Source organism: Narcine bancroftii, chromosome 7 (genome assembly GCF_036971445.1).
Source record: "Narcine bancroftii isolate sNarBan1 chromosome 7, sNarBan1.hap1, whole genome shotgun sequence".
Taxonomy (NCBI): Eukaryota; Metazoa; Chordata; class Chondrichthyes; order Torpediniformes; family Narcinidae; genus Narcine; species Narcine bancroftii.
Genome location: NC_091475.1, coordinates 198,533,192 through 198,550,414, shown reverse-complemented (window position 1 = coordinate 198,550,414; position 17,223 = coordinate 198,533,192). Strand labels below are relative to the sequence as shown.

General features: G+C 40.1%; 1 protein-coding gene across 2 annotated transcripts in view; it reads right to left on the bottom strand.

Moving 5' to 3' along the window:
• The window catches only part of jade3 (jade family PHD finger 3), a 71,527-nt gene that overhangs the window by 25,875 nt on the left and 28,429 nt on the right, over positions 1-17,223 (bottom strand). For both annotated transcript variants that reach the window (XM_069891927.1, XM_069891928.1), the window contains exons 5-11: positions 15,479-15,636; positions 13,272-13,462; positions 12,400-12,611; positions 10,193-10,360; positions 2,616-2,732; positions 1,040-1,516; positions 818-935 (exon numbers count right to left, since the gene is read on the bottom strand). In XM_069891927.1, coding sequence (XP_069748028.1) covers positions 818-935; positions 1,040-1,516; positions 2,616-2,732; positions 10,193-10,360; positions 12,400-12,611; positions 13,272-13,462; positions 15,479-15,636 — 1,441 coding nt within the window. The remainder of the gene's footprint in view (positions 1-817; positions 936-1,039; positions 1,517-2,615; positions 2,733-10,192; positions 10,361-12,399; positions 12,612-13,271; positions 13,463-15,478; positions 15,637-17,223) is intronic.

Genomic DNA, 17,223 nt, shown 5'->3' with positions numbered 1-17,223 from the left:
AAGACGAAGATGATCGTGGACATCAGGTGAACCAGGAACGATCACTACACATTAGGAGAGTGAAGAGAACCAAGTTCCTTGGAGTTCACTTAACTAGTGACCTATCATGAACATTCAATATTTGCTCATTTGTCAGGAAGCTACAACAACGACTGCACTTCCTGAGATGACTGAAGCGGGCAAGGCTACTGGCTGCCATTCTGTCACCCTTCTCTAGGAGCTCTAGCAAGAGTGTCCTAGCTGACTGTATCACAGTTGCTGCGTAGAAATGGATTGGAGGTCAATTCTCAAGAGTGGCAGAGAGGATCACAGGAGTCTCTCTCCCGCCCCCATCGACATGATCCACTTGAATCGTTGTCTGAAGAGGGCTTGAAAAAATCACTACTGGGGAAGAAAATGATATAGTAGTATCAGAGCCCGCACCTCTAGATTGAGGAACAGCTTCTTCCCCCAAGCAGTGAGAATGCTGGATGCCCAAAGTAACACTAGCCATCTGAGACTCTCATATTCACGAATCAATTTATATTTATTGCCTGTGTGTCATGTCTGCTTGTGTGTCTGCACATTTTGCATCAAGGACTGGAGAATGCTGTTTCATCAGGTTGTACTTGTATAATCAAATGACAATAAAATTGACTTGATTTAGTTTTTAAACCCAGATTTCCAGCAACTGCAGAATTTTGCTTGTGTTCTGACAGTGCACTCCCAATTGAAACAAATGTATGAACACTGCCTTGTCCACAATCTTATCCTCACCAACATAAATCGCTGCAATGTGACAGCAAGCATGAAGAATCAGAGAATTAATTGTATTTACCTGTGGCATTGTGCTGATTTATCACTTGAAAATGCAAATTGAAAAGTTGTTCTTGCACTTTATTCTGCGACAATTTCAGTTTCTCTCTTCTGCTGACCATATAACAAAGATTCCTTACCTGAAAAGAATGGGCAGGAACATCAGTTTTAGTTTCATAGCATTTGTGAACCCCCAAATTATTGCTATACATTGCAAAATTAAAAATAAAGCAAAGATTCACACCCTTTCCAAGTCTTGGCGTAGATGCATGAACATCTTCATTCTGGAATGGATCCGGTCTTCCTTCTGTTGGCCCAAGCAAATTTCTTCATCTTCCTTTGGAGGTAGTAATGGTTTACTGAAGTTGCTTTTCCTTTTCAGTTTCCAATACTCAAAAATATACTCCACCACCTGCTCAGAGAAATGTAGTTCACCAGCGACATCAGGAACTCTCACTAAAGTATAAAATTCTTCCTCCAGCTCCTGAAGCTTCTGCGCACGCAGGCCTTTCTTCTCGGTTTCAGTCTGCTTCTGCTTTTGCTCACTGGTTTTTGCACTTGGCTCACAGTCACCATCTAGACCCTGCCTGTTTTTACTATGTTTGAGACAGTAGGACTTGAACTTCACCTCGTCGCCATCGTCCAGGATCGTCTTCATCTCCAGACTGTGTTCAAAAGCACAAGTTACGTGAAAGGCTGTGATGCAACTCTTCACTGAACACTGAGGATTAAAGTACGAGAACACATAACAAATGAATGAAAACAATTACTCAGAACTTGTGAAAAATATTTTGACCTAGTATTTACGTGAAACAATTTTCATGTTCTTCAATACCGTGTGTAATCCATTTACTTCAGTTTTGTTTTTGTCTATGTGTATTTTTTGTATGTTCTTGAAATCAATTTTTTTTAGTCCTGCAGCAGCATTTCAAAACCTGACAATGTTCTTCTTTTGTCTGTAATGACCTCAAAATGATATAGCATTTTATGAAATGGTTTCTGTGAAAGAAAAGGACTGATGTCTTTCTAGAGCAGCTAGCATTTAATAGGGTCAAGCAAGAATCTTCTAGAGAGATATGAATACCCTAGAAATATAGATTTTATTTAGAGAGAGGGAGGGAGGGAGGACACACACACACACACACATACACACACACACACACACACACACACACACACACACACACAATTCGGATGGCCTTAAAATCTGGGGCAGCTGTCTTTTGATCTGAAATCCGGAAAAATCTGAAATTTTGAACACACTGTCCCCCAAGGATTCCGGATAAAGGATTGTGTACTAATGTTTTGTAAGCAAGTTAAGGAGTTAGTGACAAGAGTAAAACATTGTGGCTTCTCATCACTCTATTCCAAGTACTGTGAGAAGTTCAGATGGGAAATGCTGGACTGAATTTTCCATTCCTTGCCTAATCAATATATAAAGACTACGTTAAAGCCTAGCTTACAACAAAAGTCAAACTAAATTCCAAAATTAAATGTTGACAATAGTTCAACCCCAAAGCAACTCATCAACCACAACTCACTAAATTACTCTTCCAAATGCATTTAACATTTACCTGAAATTATCTACTCAAGCCTGTTACAAAAATAAAGCAGATTTTATTTACAATCGCTTCCAGGAATGCCTTGTTCTGGTCTTTGCTCAAGTTCAAAGTAATTAAATGAATATTGCAGTAATTTGATATGTATATTTAAACAGGAGCAAACAAAAGGCAGAAAGGAAGTATTATTTCTCCTAGATACAATCTCATTGGGTTCCCTTCCCCCACCCTCAACCTTTACCCAGTTTCCTTGAAGTATACCTGAATGCAAGCGCCAGTCTTCAGTTTGCAAAGGCTACAGACTAATGACCATCTGCTTGGTGGAATATGAGACACCTTTGTAATTGGTTCCATTCTTTCTGGGCAGGCAATACTGACCTACAGTCATAATAAAAGAAATTACACAATTTTTCAGTTTAATACAAGATCAATATCAATTGGCTAATTATTTGTTAGAGATAAAATTAAATCAACGCATGTGTTCATTTTAATTTAGACATACAGCATGGTAACAGGCCCTTCCAGCTCACGACCCCATGCTCTTCTCCCCATATCAGCATGTTGGTCTCTTTTAATTGGAGCAGTTTAATCATTTTAGGAATAGTTTGCATGCTCATTCGCCAACCATGACCTGAATTAAATCTCAGCAGGGAGACTACTTAAATTACTAAAAGAATACAACAAGCAACAATAATGTTCTTCCACAAAGTGAAATAGCTTGTTGAGTCTTCATAAAGCAATTCATTTTGAAGTAAACAGGTGTAGTCAACTTGTACAATTTGCTCAGTAACAGTTTGTCAGCGATTTCATTTTTATTTAATAATTACATAATTTAAGCACTCCATGATTAAATATTACTTATGCAATGTGCATTATATTTTACAAATGCAAGAATAACACGTATTGTTACAGGTTATATTAAATTTTATACTATATATAAATGTTTTTAAACGTGATAGATTGTGGGGGTTTAGTGTAGGTCACTTCAAAAACAAACACTACACAAAACAGATCTCATTTAAAATGCAAGAGCTATCCATAAGTAGAGATTTCATGTCCACAGTAACTTTGCAGAAAGTTTGAACACTGCCTATGAAGACTTCACAAGTAATTGTTAATTGGACTGATGCTGTGGAGTAAATGGACTATTGTCTTTAAAGCAACAGATGCCCAGGCAGAAACTGATTCTGGTGCCAGCAATTTGTCCTGTTCGTTGTTCAGAGGGGTCATGTGATTTTGCAAGCAGAGAGAAAGAAGACTCTCTAGGAGGGAGGGAGAGGGGAAAGAGAAAGAGAAAAAAGTTTTTGAGGCTGAAACATGGCAAGCTGGTAGCTTGTTGAAAACCCATTTTGAAGATGGGTTGTGAGTTCTGAGTTCAGCCTGTTGAAAAAACTTTTGGTCCTTACAAGAGGAAATGACTGGCTAGAGTGTTTCACCTGAAATGAGGGTGTAATGAGCCCAGAGGACCCATAAACCCAACAGTAATAGATATTCACAAAGACAAATGGTTACTTAAACAAAAGTTGCTTCTAATTATCTTCAAACATGAAAACAGAATCACATTTTAACTTATCACTATTAACTTAACTAACCTAACAAAACACCCCCCTTTCTAATTTCAAGTGCATATAAATGTAATGTCTATACAAGTTCAGAAAAGTTCTTTGATTCACAGTCCAATCTCACTTCTCATTCTTCCAATTTCACTGGTTGCAGCCAATTCTTCTACTGCACACAGAATTTAACATTTATGAATTTCACCAGGTTTTGGTGCTTGAAAGGTAAATGGTTACCACTCAGGAAGGTTCTTGTTGGTTTTCAAAGAGAGATTTGTTGCTCGTTGGGCACGCACAACTGATCCCTTTTGATCTGCCACTTCAGTGTCTTGGCGAAGAAACTTGCCCCATCAGGGTTTTCCAGATGATGACTTCTTTCTTTCAGGTCACCACAGAGTTCCTCTTTTGTTTGTCCTATTTCAAGTGAAACACAAGGCAACCAGTCCGCACCCCTAGTCATCCCAGACGAATTCGTGGCAGCTTCTGAGGACTTGGCGGAGCTCCTGGCGGCTACAACATCTCGACTGCGTGATCATCTGGGCTCACTAGCCCCAGTTAAGTCCAGAACTCACAGGCAAGCCAGCACCTTTGTCCCAAAAAACTTTGCAGACTATAACTAAGACACGGGGCCCACCGGCCACCCTTTCAATGGCCTTACGAAATGCCATACCACGTCGTCAGACACAACGGCTCCACGGATATTGGCAGCAGGGAGGAGACCTTCACACTCGATCAGCTGAAAATGGACCATTTGGATGTTAACCAGCCAGTAACTCACCCAACATCACGGCTCAGAGGTTGGCCACCAAAAGACTGTCCCGATCGCCGGTTCTTTGGGGAGGGGGAGGGGGTGGTGTGTATGTGTGTGTCATGCAGCGGCCCGTGGCCCACCCCACGGGCTGACACAGCAAACAGTCGCACACGACGATCAGGCAGACAGCACGTGGGATGAGACATCCACTCCCATTGGCCGCAAGAATAGCAGTCGAATCGGCCAATCAAAGCCAGTGAAACGCAGTTGGTCCAATCCAGGTCTGTGCATCCGCGAATATCAATCAGCAGCTGGCCTCGCTAAGCCACACCCCGGTGGTGACAAGGCCAGCTGCCTATAAAAGGCAGAGCTGCAGCCCAATAAAGTCAGTATTGATTACACTCCCCTGGTGTGCAAGTCTTCTTTCTACCGAGCTATAAATGTAGCAACCCTGCTACATACAACAGTAAAAAATCAAACCTGTAACACAATAATTCTCACTCACATTTGCCACCTCTAACACTCAGAGGCATACCTCACACAAACGTATAGTTTTTAAACAATGTTATCATACGCAAACATTCCAACAAAATGCCTCTCTTCATGCAAAGGGAGCTAGCTTGCAATCCCAGAATGCAACAGCAGGATGAAAGGGATCCCCAATCAAGCTTTGGAACCAAGTTATTTTCAGAAGAGGGTGCTGGGCATAATGGCTGCCAAACCATCTACCTAGCAGCGGTTAGGGTTGATTGAGGATCATACATCTAATCCTTCTCACAACCAATGCAAAGCTTCTTTTACCTTTTTCTATCATAGAAACATAGATGTAGGAGTAGGCCATTTGGCCCTTCAAGCCTACACCGCCATTCATGATCATGGCTGATCAGTACCCAGTTCCTGCCTTCTCCCCAAACCCCCTAATCCGCTTGGCCACAAGGGCCAAATCTAACCTACACTTAAATATTGACAAGGGAATCATCCTCAACTACTTCCTGTGGCAAAGAATTCCACACATTTACCACTCTCTGAAAGAAGAAAATTTTCCTCATCTCAGTCCTAAAAAATTTCCCCCTTATCCTTAAACTATGGCCCCTGGTTCTGGTTCTCCCAGCATTGGAAGCAACCTTCCTGTGTCTAGTCTGTCTAAACCTTTAAGAATTTTATTTCTATAACATCCCCCCTCAATCTTCTAAATTCAAGAGAATAGAAGCCTAGTCTATCCAACCTTTCTTCATATGCACGTCCCTCCATCTCCGGTATCAGCCTAGTGAACCTTCTCTGCACCCCTTCCAAGGCAAGGATATCCTTCCTCAGATAAGGTGACCAAAACTGCACGCAGTACTCCAGGTGCAGTCTCACCAAGGCCCTGTACAGCTGCAGCAGGATCTCCCTACTCCTGTACTCAAATCCTCTCGCCATGAATGCTAACATACCATTCGCCCTCCTCACCGCCTGCTCCACCTGCACGCCCACTTTCAACGACTGATGCACAGCAACATCCAAGTCTCGCTGCATCTCCCCTTTTCCTAAGCAGATACCATTTAAATAATAATCCTCTTTCCTGTTCTTACCTCCAAAATGGATAACCTCGCTTTTATCCACATTAAACTGCATCTGCCAAGTCCTGGCCCACTCGCCAAACTTATCCAAATCACCCTGCACTCTCCTAGCATCCTCCACACAGCTAACCCTGCCACCCAACTTCATATCGTCTGCAAATTTCTAGATACTGCTATCCATTCCCACATCTAAGTCATTGATATATATCGTAAACAACTGCAGCCCCAGCACTGAGCCCTGCATTACCCCACTAGTCACTGGCTGCCATTCTGAAAAGAACCCATTTATTCCTACTCTTTGCTTCCTGTCCCTCAACCAATTCTCTATCCACCTTAATACCATACCTCCTATACCGTGCTCTTTAAGTTTATATGTTAGTCTTCTGTGCGGAACCTTATCAAACGCCTTACTAAAGTCCAGATATACCACATGCACTGGTTCTCCCCTATCCACTCTACTGGTTACATCCAGTATTAGATTCGTCAAGACATGATTTGCCCTTCACAAAACCATGCTGACTCTGTGCGATGATACCACTATTTTCCAAATGTACTGCAATTGTATCTTTAATAACTGATTCTAGCCCCTTCCCTACTACCAATGTCAAGCTAACTGGTCTCCAGTTTCCCGATTTCTCTTTCTCTCCCTTCTTAAAGAGTGGGGTTACGTTGGCCACCCTCCAATCCTCAGGAAATATCCAGTATCCAAAGAGGTTTGAAACATTATCACCAACGCATCCACTATTTCCTGGGCTACTTCCTTCAGCACTCTCGGATGCAGAATATCCAGACCCGGGGATTTATCCGCCTTTAATTTCTGCAATTTAACTAATACAACTTCTTGACACAATTATTTCCTTTAGTCCCTCCGTCACAATAGATCCCCGATCCTCAATAATTTCCTATAGATTAGTTATGTCTTCCTTGAAGATAGAACTAAAATAGTCATTCAAACAGTCTGCCATACCCTTGTTCCTCATGATCAACTCACCCGTTTCTGTCAACAACAGACCCACATTTGTCTTAACTAACCTCTTTCTCTTAATACATCTATAAAAGCTTTTACAGATTGAAGGACCAAAACGTGGTCCTCACCATGCCCATACTCTTGAACCATTTCACTCCCATAAAGAACCCACGCCCCAAGTACCATTTGGCCCAAATTTTTTAAACACCCATCCCCTGCCAAATTTCATGTCCAAGTGGCTTCTAGTCTTAATCAATTTATTTAAATAGCAAGCAATTGTACCATGCTGCCGTGCAGAAAGACTTGGAAGCGCTTGTACATGAATCACAAAAGGTTGGTTTGCAGGTGCAGTAAGCTTGTCATGAAGGCAAATGGGATGATGGCTTTCATTGCTAGAGGAATTAATTAAAGAGAAGAGTCGTTATGTTGCACCTGGAGAGGGTCCACTTGGAGAACTTTGTGCAGTTCTGGTCTCCTTACTTGAGGAAGGATATACTGGCTTTGGAGGCAGTGCAGAGGAGGTTCACCAGGTTAATTCCAGAGACAAGGGTGTTAGCCTACAGGGAGACATCGTGCCGTCTGGAACTATACTCACGGAATTTAGAAGAACAAGAGGTGTTCTTATAGAAACATATAAAATGTTTGGTAGAGATACGATTTTACCTAAAATGACTAAATTTGAGACTTTTCTTATGAAGGTACCAGAGAAGGGTTATATTTAATTTATGTATCAAATACTACAGGATGGTATGGATAAAAAGGGTTGGGAAAGATCTAAAATTAGATGGGAAGCGGACATTGGTTTTATTTTTTCTGAAGATGATTGGTTAGATATCTGTTATGATAGTGTAATTGGATTGATAAATGAACGTTATGCAATGATTAATTACAACTTTTTACATCAATTATACTTAACACCTGAAAATTTTTTTTAAAAATATGGTTTTAATGAATCAGATTTGTGTTTTAGATGTGGTGATACAGTTGGAACTTTTCTTCATGTTGTTTGGTCTTGTATACATATACAATCTTTTTGGAAGAAAATTCAATCATTTTTAGAATATCTGTATAAGATTAAAATAGTTTTAGATCCAACAGTATTTTTATTGGGTAGTTTGCAACCTTTCAAAGGTTTGGGATTAGACAAGTTCCAGCTTGCTTTTGTATATTTAGCTTTATCCGTAGCGAAAAAAATGTATTGCTAGTACGTGGAAAGATACAAATATGAATGATATTAATAGATGGCATAATGAGATGAAATATTGTTTAATAATGGAAAAAATTGCATATATTTCACGTGATAATTGTAATTTTTTTATTAATAAGTGGCTGTTATACTCGGAATATTTACATTTCAATTTATATTGATTAGATTTTAATATGCATATTTAATTTTTTTTAATATTCTTTTTTATGGCTCTCCTTAGGAGAGTTGGCTGAAGGGGGGGGTTCTTTTCTTTAATACATGTGTATATATATATATATATATATATATATAAATGTTCATGTTTAATTGCTGTATACGCCATATATTATTTGTTTTTTGAACGAATAAATAAAGTTTAAAAAAAGAAAAATAAAATTATGAAAGGCATAGATAAGAAAGAGGTAGGTAAGTTGTTTCCATTGGTGAGGGACACTAGAACTTGGGGACATAGCCTCAAAATTCAGGGTATTAGATTTAGGACAGAGAGGAGGAGGAACTGCTGTTCCCAGAAGGTGGTGAATCTATGGAATTCGCTGCCCATTAAAACAGTGGAAGCTATCTCAGTAAAGCTATTTAAGACAAGGTTGGATAGATTTTTATATAGTCGGAGAATTAAAGGATATGGGGAAAAGACAAGGTAGGTGGAAATGAGCCTATCATCAGATCTGCTATTGATGGGGTAGATGGCGTACTCCTGCTCCTATATCTTGCGTTCTTATGTTCTTATATTCAACAAGGATGAATTTCTTTGTCCTGAATTTAGAGTGTGTCTATGAATCCTTCATGTTGCAGCAAGCAGAAAATATGGCAAATCTCAGCTGCTGCAGCCTGGAAATAATCCAGGAACTCTGCACAACAATGACCCTCATTTTTGCAAGCAGAGCAGTCCAGGCAAATGCGCTCGCTAAATCTATTCTTGCAGAATATGACAGGTCTCTGACAGCAATAACGTGATATCAGACTCCAGATTCATTGGCCCTCCAAAAGACAAGAAGAAACAAGGCCTCTGAAAGACTGAGGAGCACCACCCACCCAATTCCAAACAAGAACCCTTCTAATCTGCTTTCAGCTTTGATTTCAACCCTTCTGTTCTTGGTGGTACTACTAAAGCACCCATTCGAAGCAACAAAAATTCACCTTGGTATTAATATTCTCACCAGCTCCCAGAAAAGACATCAATGTCAACAAATGAACTGAACTCTCCTTCAACTCTATATCTAAAAATAATAGACAATTCCCTTAAAAAGCAGAAGGGCAGGGCTCATCCCTATGATTAAGGTTTCTTTGCGCAATTGCCCAATTCAGTTTCACAGGGAGCAACTAACTGGGGGTTTCACACAAATTGGCATAATCTGTAAATGCTGCAATTCATATGCTGACGTGTCACAGAGAAACAATAAACAAAAATCTTATTATGCACTCTTCACACTAGTTAAAACTGCATTTAGTAATAATTTTATGTCAAAAGTCAATCAGTTAACATTCAAAACCTTGCACTACATAACAGAATTTCTGGATTAGTGCAATTTACCACCTTTGAAGACTAAATAAATTCCAGTTCAAGGAAACAATAGAAAATTGTATTGCAAAATAAGTCGACCTAATTGAAGATTTTTCAAGCCATCCTGCATTAACATACTCCTTGACCTTGCAGGTTTTCAGAAACTATTCTGTTATATACCACTAGTATTTCAGTTGGAGATCGCCCATTTTGCTTGCTTCGTTTTGAATCACTTTGACATTTCAGGCAAGGATAGACTGGGATTTCCACCAGGATAGTTCCAAATTGAATTTTTACCTCGGGTATCCACAAGGCACAGCTAACATGCGCCCACTTCGTTCCAGCACGAGTGGCTTTCATTGCTCCGCCTTGCTTTGGACATAGAAGACACTGGGGATAAATTCCAAGGACACATGTACGACACAACCAGCTACCTTCAGGCACTTTTAGAATCCCATAGCAAGCCTAAAAACAAAGAGAAGCATACAACAAAAAAAAGCAGTAAATTAACGAACATTTATGATTTTCATGAACGGGCTATTAATCAAATGTTAACTTTAAAAATTTCTTGCTTCTACAATGCATTCCTAATCGTAAAATGTTCTTTATTGACAGCTGGCAACTTCCCAAACTGGCATTTGTCTCCAATTCCTGTCTCCACCTTCCGCCTTTATCTTTAGGATGCTTCCTAAGACTTGGGGCTTCTGGCCATCTATTCTAACACTCCTGTGATTAACTGGCCAATGCACTTTTCCTCTGATGTGATTTCATAGCAAAAGTGCACATCTTCCAAATGTACTTCCCTGCAAATGGAATTATAATTGCCAGCCGAGGTCTGCCTGATGAGAATTAGGCAACGGACCCATTCAGGATTCAGGCTAATTCTTCCAAATGAACTGACATGCAAAAGTAGTAGAACCTTGAGTTGCCAGCCATATTTAAATGAAGTTAATTTTATCATTATTAAAAGAAGAGTGCTTGGAGCTTGCAAATTGAAAAAGATTTCAAGGATGGTTCAAAGTTAAAAATACATTGCAACTATAGTTCGGAACCTTAGGTGCCTTCTGGATATTAAGTATGAACCAAACCACTTTAATTAAATATGCTGTGTTAAATTAAATCTTACCTATTGGACAATGAACTGTAGGGCAACTGCAATCAAATCACCCAAATTAGGGACTACAAGTCATGATTAATAGCAGTGCATCATGCTTCATTCTATGGATTCTTTACAAAAGGGAAATGAATATTACAGAATCAAGGAACATTAACAATTGACTCAATTTCCCCAAAACAAGGGATTTGAACCTTGTGTTGATAAATGATCCCAGCAGGAAACGTTCTGTGCACCAATCTTATAAGATATTGATGCATCCGTCCACTAGAAATAAAGAGAGCTTATCCTCTCAATAACTTGAAGGACTTCAAGTGTGTAGGAATTACAAGTTATGGAATCCTGTCATGTTTTTAATAATTTAACTACTACTCGAAACTAGAGATCTTATGAACAAAGGGGGTCATTGACTGATAAACACTGGTGTTAATCCGCTGAATATAAGAAAAAAGAAAATCTGACCTATACAATGGACTATAACTATAGACAATCAAATGTACTAAAGAGTTTTCTAATCTACAAATCTTAATTTGCCTGAAACTATAAATTTTAACTTTCCATTCCAAAATCCAATTGTACTCATAAATTAACATCGTACTCTCATCAATCTGATCTCAATCTATAATTTGAAAAACTCGACAATGACTGAGCAAATAATCCAGAAACTTGAACAATAATCTAGGAATTTTAGTTCTGTAGACAAAGCATCCAAAATAAGATATCTGAACATTATAAAAATCTAACTAGTTTACTTCAAGGAATTAAGTTTACCAAATTTACACAAACTAAGTATGGGCAATAAATGCTGGGTTAGCCAATAGCCTAAAAATTACGATTATAATATCTATAATCATATGAAAATTACAGCACGAAAACAGGCCATTTTGGCCCTTCTAGTCCGGACCGAACTAAGTACTTTCCTCTAGTCCACCTACCTGTACCCTGCTCATAACCCTCCATCCCTAGACCTATCCAATATTTCCTTAAATGCAAAATTGACCCTGCCATTCCACACAGCCACCACTCTGAGTACATTAAATATATAAATTTACCTTCAGGATTCTACGGTTGAAACCTGATTGGATTTATTTAAGATTGTATGGGTAAAACTTTATTTTTGCTTGGAAACTGGGGTTCCTTCTACATTCATTCTGAAATTAAATATTCATTAGTTCCAGCTAATCATGCACGTTATATCATTTAAATTATGAAGATTCAACTTAAGATTCTTTCAGATGGGTGGGCAAAAATCTCATATGGATTTCAAAACAAGCATCAATGCTTTGAATCAGTATTATTTACATTTGGCAAAGACATCACAAAAAAAAATAATAAATACTGGAATTTGAATCTTTTATTATTTCTATCTTGATTTAAATGAAATCCTTACTTGATGAACACAGATATTACACCTGTCACAGAAGACCATCTCATTCCCTTCTTCACTGTCAGGAGACCGACACACATCACAGATTACGTCTTCATCGTACTCAATCCCTAGTCCTTCCTCGGTCTCGATGGCATGGTTCATATTCTCATAGCAATGACGTTCGAGGGCTTCTATAGTTCTCTCCATAGTGTTTTCAGGAATCAAACTACATCCTGTATCAAAAATGTTCAGAAAGAATATTCTAATACACTGTTCAGTTGTTTTCCCCCCTCCCCACCACCACCATACATTTTATTCAAATTTTATTTAAATTTGAATAAATTTCATTCAAATCTGATACAAAGGAGAGAGCAAAGTTTCACTCTCAGATGAGCTCAATGCCTTCCAATTCCGATTTGACCACCAGAACAAGGAAGAACTGCTGCACGCCCCACATCCCCTGATGATCCTCCACTTTCTACCATCAATATCCAAAGACCACGTATCGTCTGTTTTCAGGAGAATGAATCCAAGAAAAGCATCCGATCCAGAGTATCCGGTGAGAACTGAAAACCTGTTCTGGCCTAATGGCCACCCTCTCTCCTCACCCCACCGGCCTACTTTTTGCTCATAAATTGACAAAGGGCTCAGGCCCAGAACATGGGTTACCCCCCCCCCCACTTCCTATAAATATTAGACGCAAGGTGGCGATGGCCTGTTACAATACCACATCTGTGACCTCAGAACAATAAATCCCTTCAATTTTCAAACCAAGTTTTGCTTGGATTTACCACGAATCATTCAAATTCTAGATTATTAACTCGAACTATATATTGCTTCTTGTATTGTCAACAAATGCATTTGTATTAATGCACAAAACAGCCTACACTTACCCATTTCTCTCAGTTCCTCATTTGCTGCTTGCAACCAGTAAATGTCCACATCATCCAGGTCATAGCGACATACACCGTCTGCAAGTTCCAGCATGTTAATATATCCAGGATCTGTGGATTCAGTGGTGGAGCATCGAATATATTTCCGTGGTTTGGTAAATAAAATCTCCTTCATTTTTTCTGCAATTACCCTGAAACAGTCAAACACAGAAGTCAAATCCATGATGATAAAAAGCATTTTCACACATTTTTAAGCCTTTCTGTGCAAGTGATCAGAATTTTAGGATAACAGAAATACAAAATTGGAAGACAATAGAACCAACTAAATTACTGATCAAATCTTCAATATATCAATCTCTACCAGCTAATTAGATGCAATATAATACAATGGGACAGCACTTCAACTCTCTTCACTGCAATAGAGTGGACCTCCCAGTGACCATCCATTTGAATTTTCCTTTGCCGACATGTCTATCTCATGTACTACCAGAATGAGACCACTCGTAAATTGGAGGAACCATACATCATCTTTCTACTGGGTACCCTCCAACCAGATGATATTAATTTTGACTTCTCTGGCTTTCGTTAACCGCCCACCCCCACTGTTCATCCCCTGCCTCCTTTCTCACAGAAAGGATCAATTTCACCTAGTCCCTTATCATATCCAATGAACACCTTTTGTTGGTCTGGATTCCTCCCCCATTGTTTGAACTCTAGGACTTTCTGATATATCCTGCTCCTGCCTTTTCTGATTTTCCTTGAAGACTGACTCGGACCCGAAACATCGGCGATCTGTAGATGCTGAAAAGACCAGCTGAGTTCCTCCTGCATTTCGATGTGTTTACTGGTATGTTTGTAACAAGTAGGTACCACACACTGCTGGAGAGAGATACTGAAGATATCCGTGAATACATTGATAAGTTGGCCACCACAGGTTTTTAATACTCGGCTAGATACTCCGTCAAGCTAGATGCTTTCCTCAGATTCAGTCTCCTGAAGACACGTCATCCTCAGATACACACAGGATGGGATCAACATGGACATGGGGTGGGAAGGGTGATTCTATGTGGTTACTGTCGTCAAATCAGGCAGAGGATACATCGAGTTCCTCTGGGAGCAAAGCTTTGCCATCTGCTACTGCACCGGATTTGGGTTTTTTTTTTTAAAACAGGTTATGGCATTTAGGCCCTGCCATAGCTGTCAGGTATCCCTGGTTTCCATTTTCATCCAGAATCTCCACTTTGCCTGGGAGATAGCTTTTCGCAGGTCATACCTGCTCCATCTGTATTGATTTGGATCTCCAGACTTAAATACCTGGAACCTTGCTCTCAGCAGGTTCTGAACTTCATTGTTCATCCAGGGCTTCCGATTGGAGAAAACCCTGAACAATTTGGTGGGGCAGACTCATCCACAGCTGTTTTGATAAAGTCTGTGACAGCCCTGGTGTAATCATTCAAACCCTCAGCTGAGTTCTTGAACAATGCCCATTCCGCTGACTCGAGGAAGCCCCATTACCATTCTTCAGCCTCCTGAGACCACCTTCTAGTTGTCATGTTCTCTGGAGTCTCTCTTTTTAGGCTTTGTCTGTATGAAGGCAGAAGGTGCACAGCCAGGTGATCAGATGCCAAAATACAGTCCCAAGAAAGAACTGTAGGCCATCCTTATCTTGGTGTAGCAATGCTCGAGTGTGCAGGGACCTGTGGTACAATAGGTAGTAGTTAGGTGGTTTTTCTTTTGACACAGGCCTGGTTAAGATTTGTAGTCCATCGGATTAGGCTGTCTCTTGTTTACTGACCACGTAAAGCTCCACAAGTGCCTGTTTGCAATCAACATCGGGAGGGATATAAACTCAGGAGAGAATCACTGATGAGATCTCTCGGGGTAGATAGGTGGGTCTGCATTGAATTCAGATTTGCTCTAAAGGAGTAGACCAGGAGGTTGACATAACCCCAATGTCCATACACCACCCAATATCAATCAGAAAACACACACTGCCTTCTCTTCCTTTTCCAGAATCCAAGTTCCAGTCTATTAATGGCGAAACCATCTGGTTGGATAGCGGGGTCTGGTGCATTCTCTGTTAGCCAAGTCTCGGTGCAGCAAACAAATGAGATTTGTCTTACTCGTCTACAATAAAGCAGCCTTGCCCTATTTGTACTTTTGCAGTTAGTAATATTCAAACAAAAAAATTGTAAAATACCTCTTACCTGACAGATGGATTTGGAATGGTTTCTGGACTAGCTGGAACCTGCACCCCTTTTTCCCACTCTTGTTTCCATTGATCAGCCAAAAGGTAGTATTCATCCTGGTTCACGTGATGTGAATCTGGAATCTTCATGGCACTGATGAGATCCTTCCTGAATACCTACAAAACCAAATTTAAAATATTTAAACTGTACAAAAGACACACGCACATAGTATACTCAGGTTAATCTCTGAGTTTTATTAGGGCTCAGGCCCGACTTTTATACTTGCATTGTTCCCACCGTACCCCCTCCCCCCCCTTGGCTGACATCAAACATGCATAACAAAAGCAGGTTTCCCACCCACGGGTTCTTTCCTGCAGAGCAATGCCCTTCTTCCTCGCAGGCTGTTCCTGTCTGTTGCCTGCGTAGCAAAGCCAGCACCATTTTAGGGTCGCTGGCCTTTAAGCTGCCCTTGCCATTCACCTGCCAGCTTGCTGGTGTGGGCTGCTGGCTTTTGGTTGCGCTCAACGCCCAGAGAGCAGGCCCGCCACAAAACGAACATTAAAGGATAATGTTGGGTGATCATGTATTGCATTACACCATGACAAGAATCTGGTTCATGTCCAAATCTGGTTCTCATTCAGTTTCTCACAGGCAAGGGAGCTCTCGGACATTATTTTGTGGTTAAATAAAACGTAGAATAAATGTACCATTAGAGACCATAACTAACCATCAGCCAGAGTGGAAGGCAAGAGTAATGCATGTCTGAATATAGCACATTTTCCTTCAGAAATAAATACACAAAAACCCCTTGATTTCCTTTATGACAATGCTCAATGACGCTTTCTGAATGTTACTAATGCTGACCATTGCAGTATACAAAATTCATTGATAAATTTGATGAGTAATCTAATTTACTAGTTTCAATACTCCAGTAAGAATCACAAATGGAAAAGACATAGGAGAATGAAACAGAGGATGTTTCCTCATGAGAGAATCTACAACTATGGGTCACACTTTAAAAAAAAAAGTAGCCCATTTGAGAGAGAAGCCCCTTTTACACTGGCACCTTATTTGAGTAACTAATGGCCAATATATCGATTAAAGGGCCTGTGTGAGCGCTAAAAATTGGCACGCAGGCGTCAACTCACCCCAGGGATAGACCACCTAGATAGAGTATATCATCCCCAGGGTTATCTGACGCCTGCGTGCCGATTAGTCCAGTGTGAAAGGGACATGGACCATCCAGGGACAGTGACGCTTTGATGACGTTAATGCATGTGCAGGAACGTGAAGGAAACAAAAGATTAAAAAGGTTTAAACTTTTTATTCAATTTACTAAATCCTGATTAATGTATTATGATCTATTTAAGCAAAATTAATCATACCTAATTATAACATAATCAAACATTATTTACAGCACAATATGAGTCCTTCAGCCAGTTGTTGTGCCAAACTATATAAACCTTTATAAATTTATAAAGGACCGTGGGAAAGTGGTAGCAGCAATAAAACAAAGGCGTGTAATTTCCATGGGAAAGTTGCAGCAGGATGAAATACATGCACACACACAATGAAGTGCATACATACAACAATCGGATAGATGGATAGATGCCTGTGAGTGACAGAGAAGTGGGAGAGAGAGAGAGACAGAGGCACGAGCAACGGCATACTTGCCCTCCCAGAATTCAGTGCAGCAGAGAAAGGGCATGAAAGGGTTTCCCTGCTGCACAGAATTCTGGAAAGACAGGTCCGCCATCACTTGA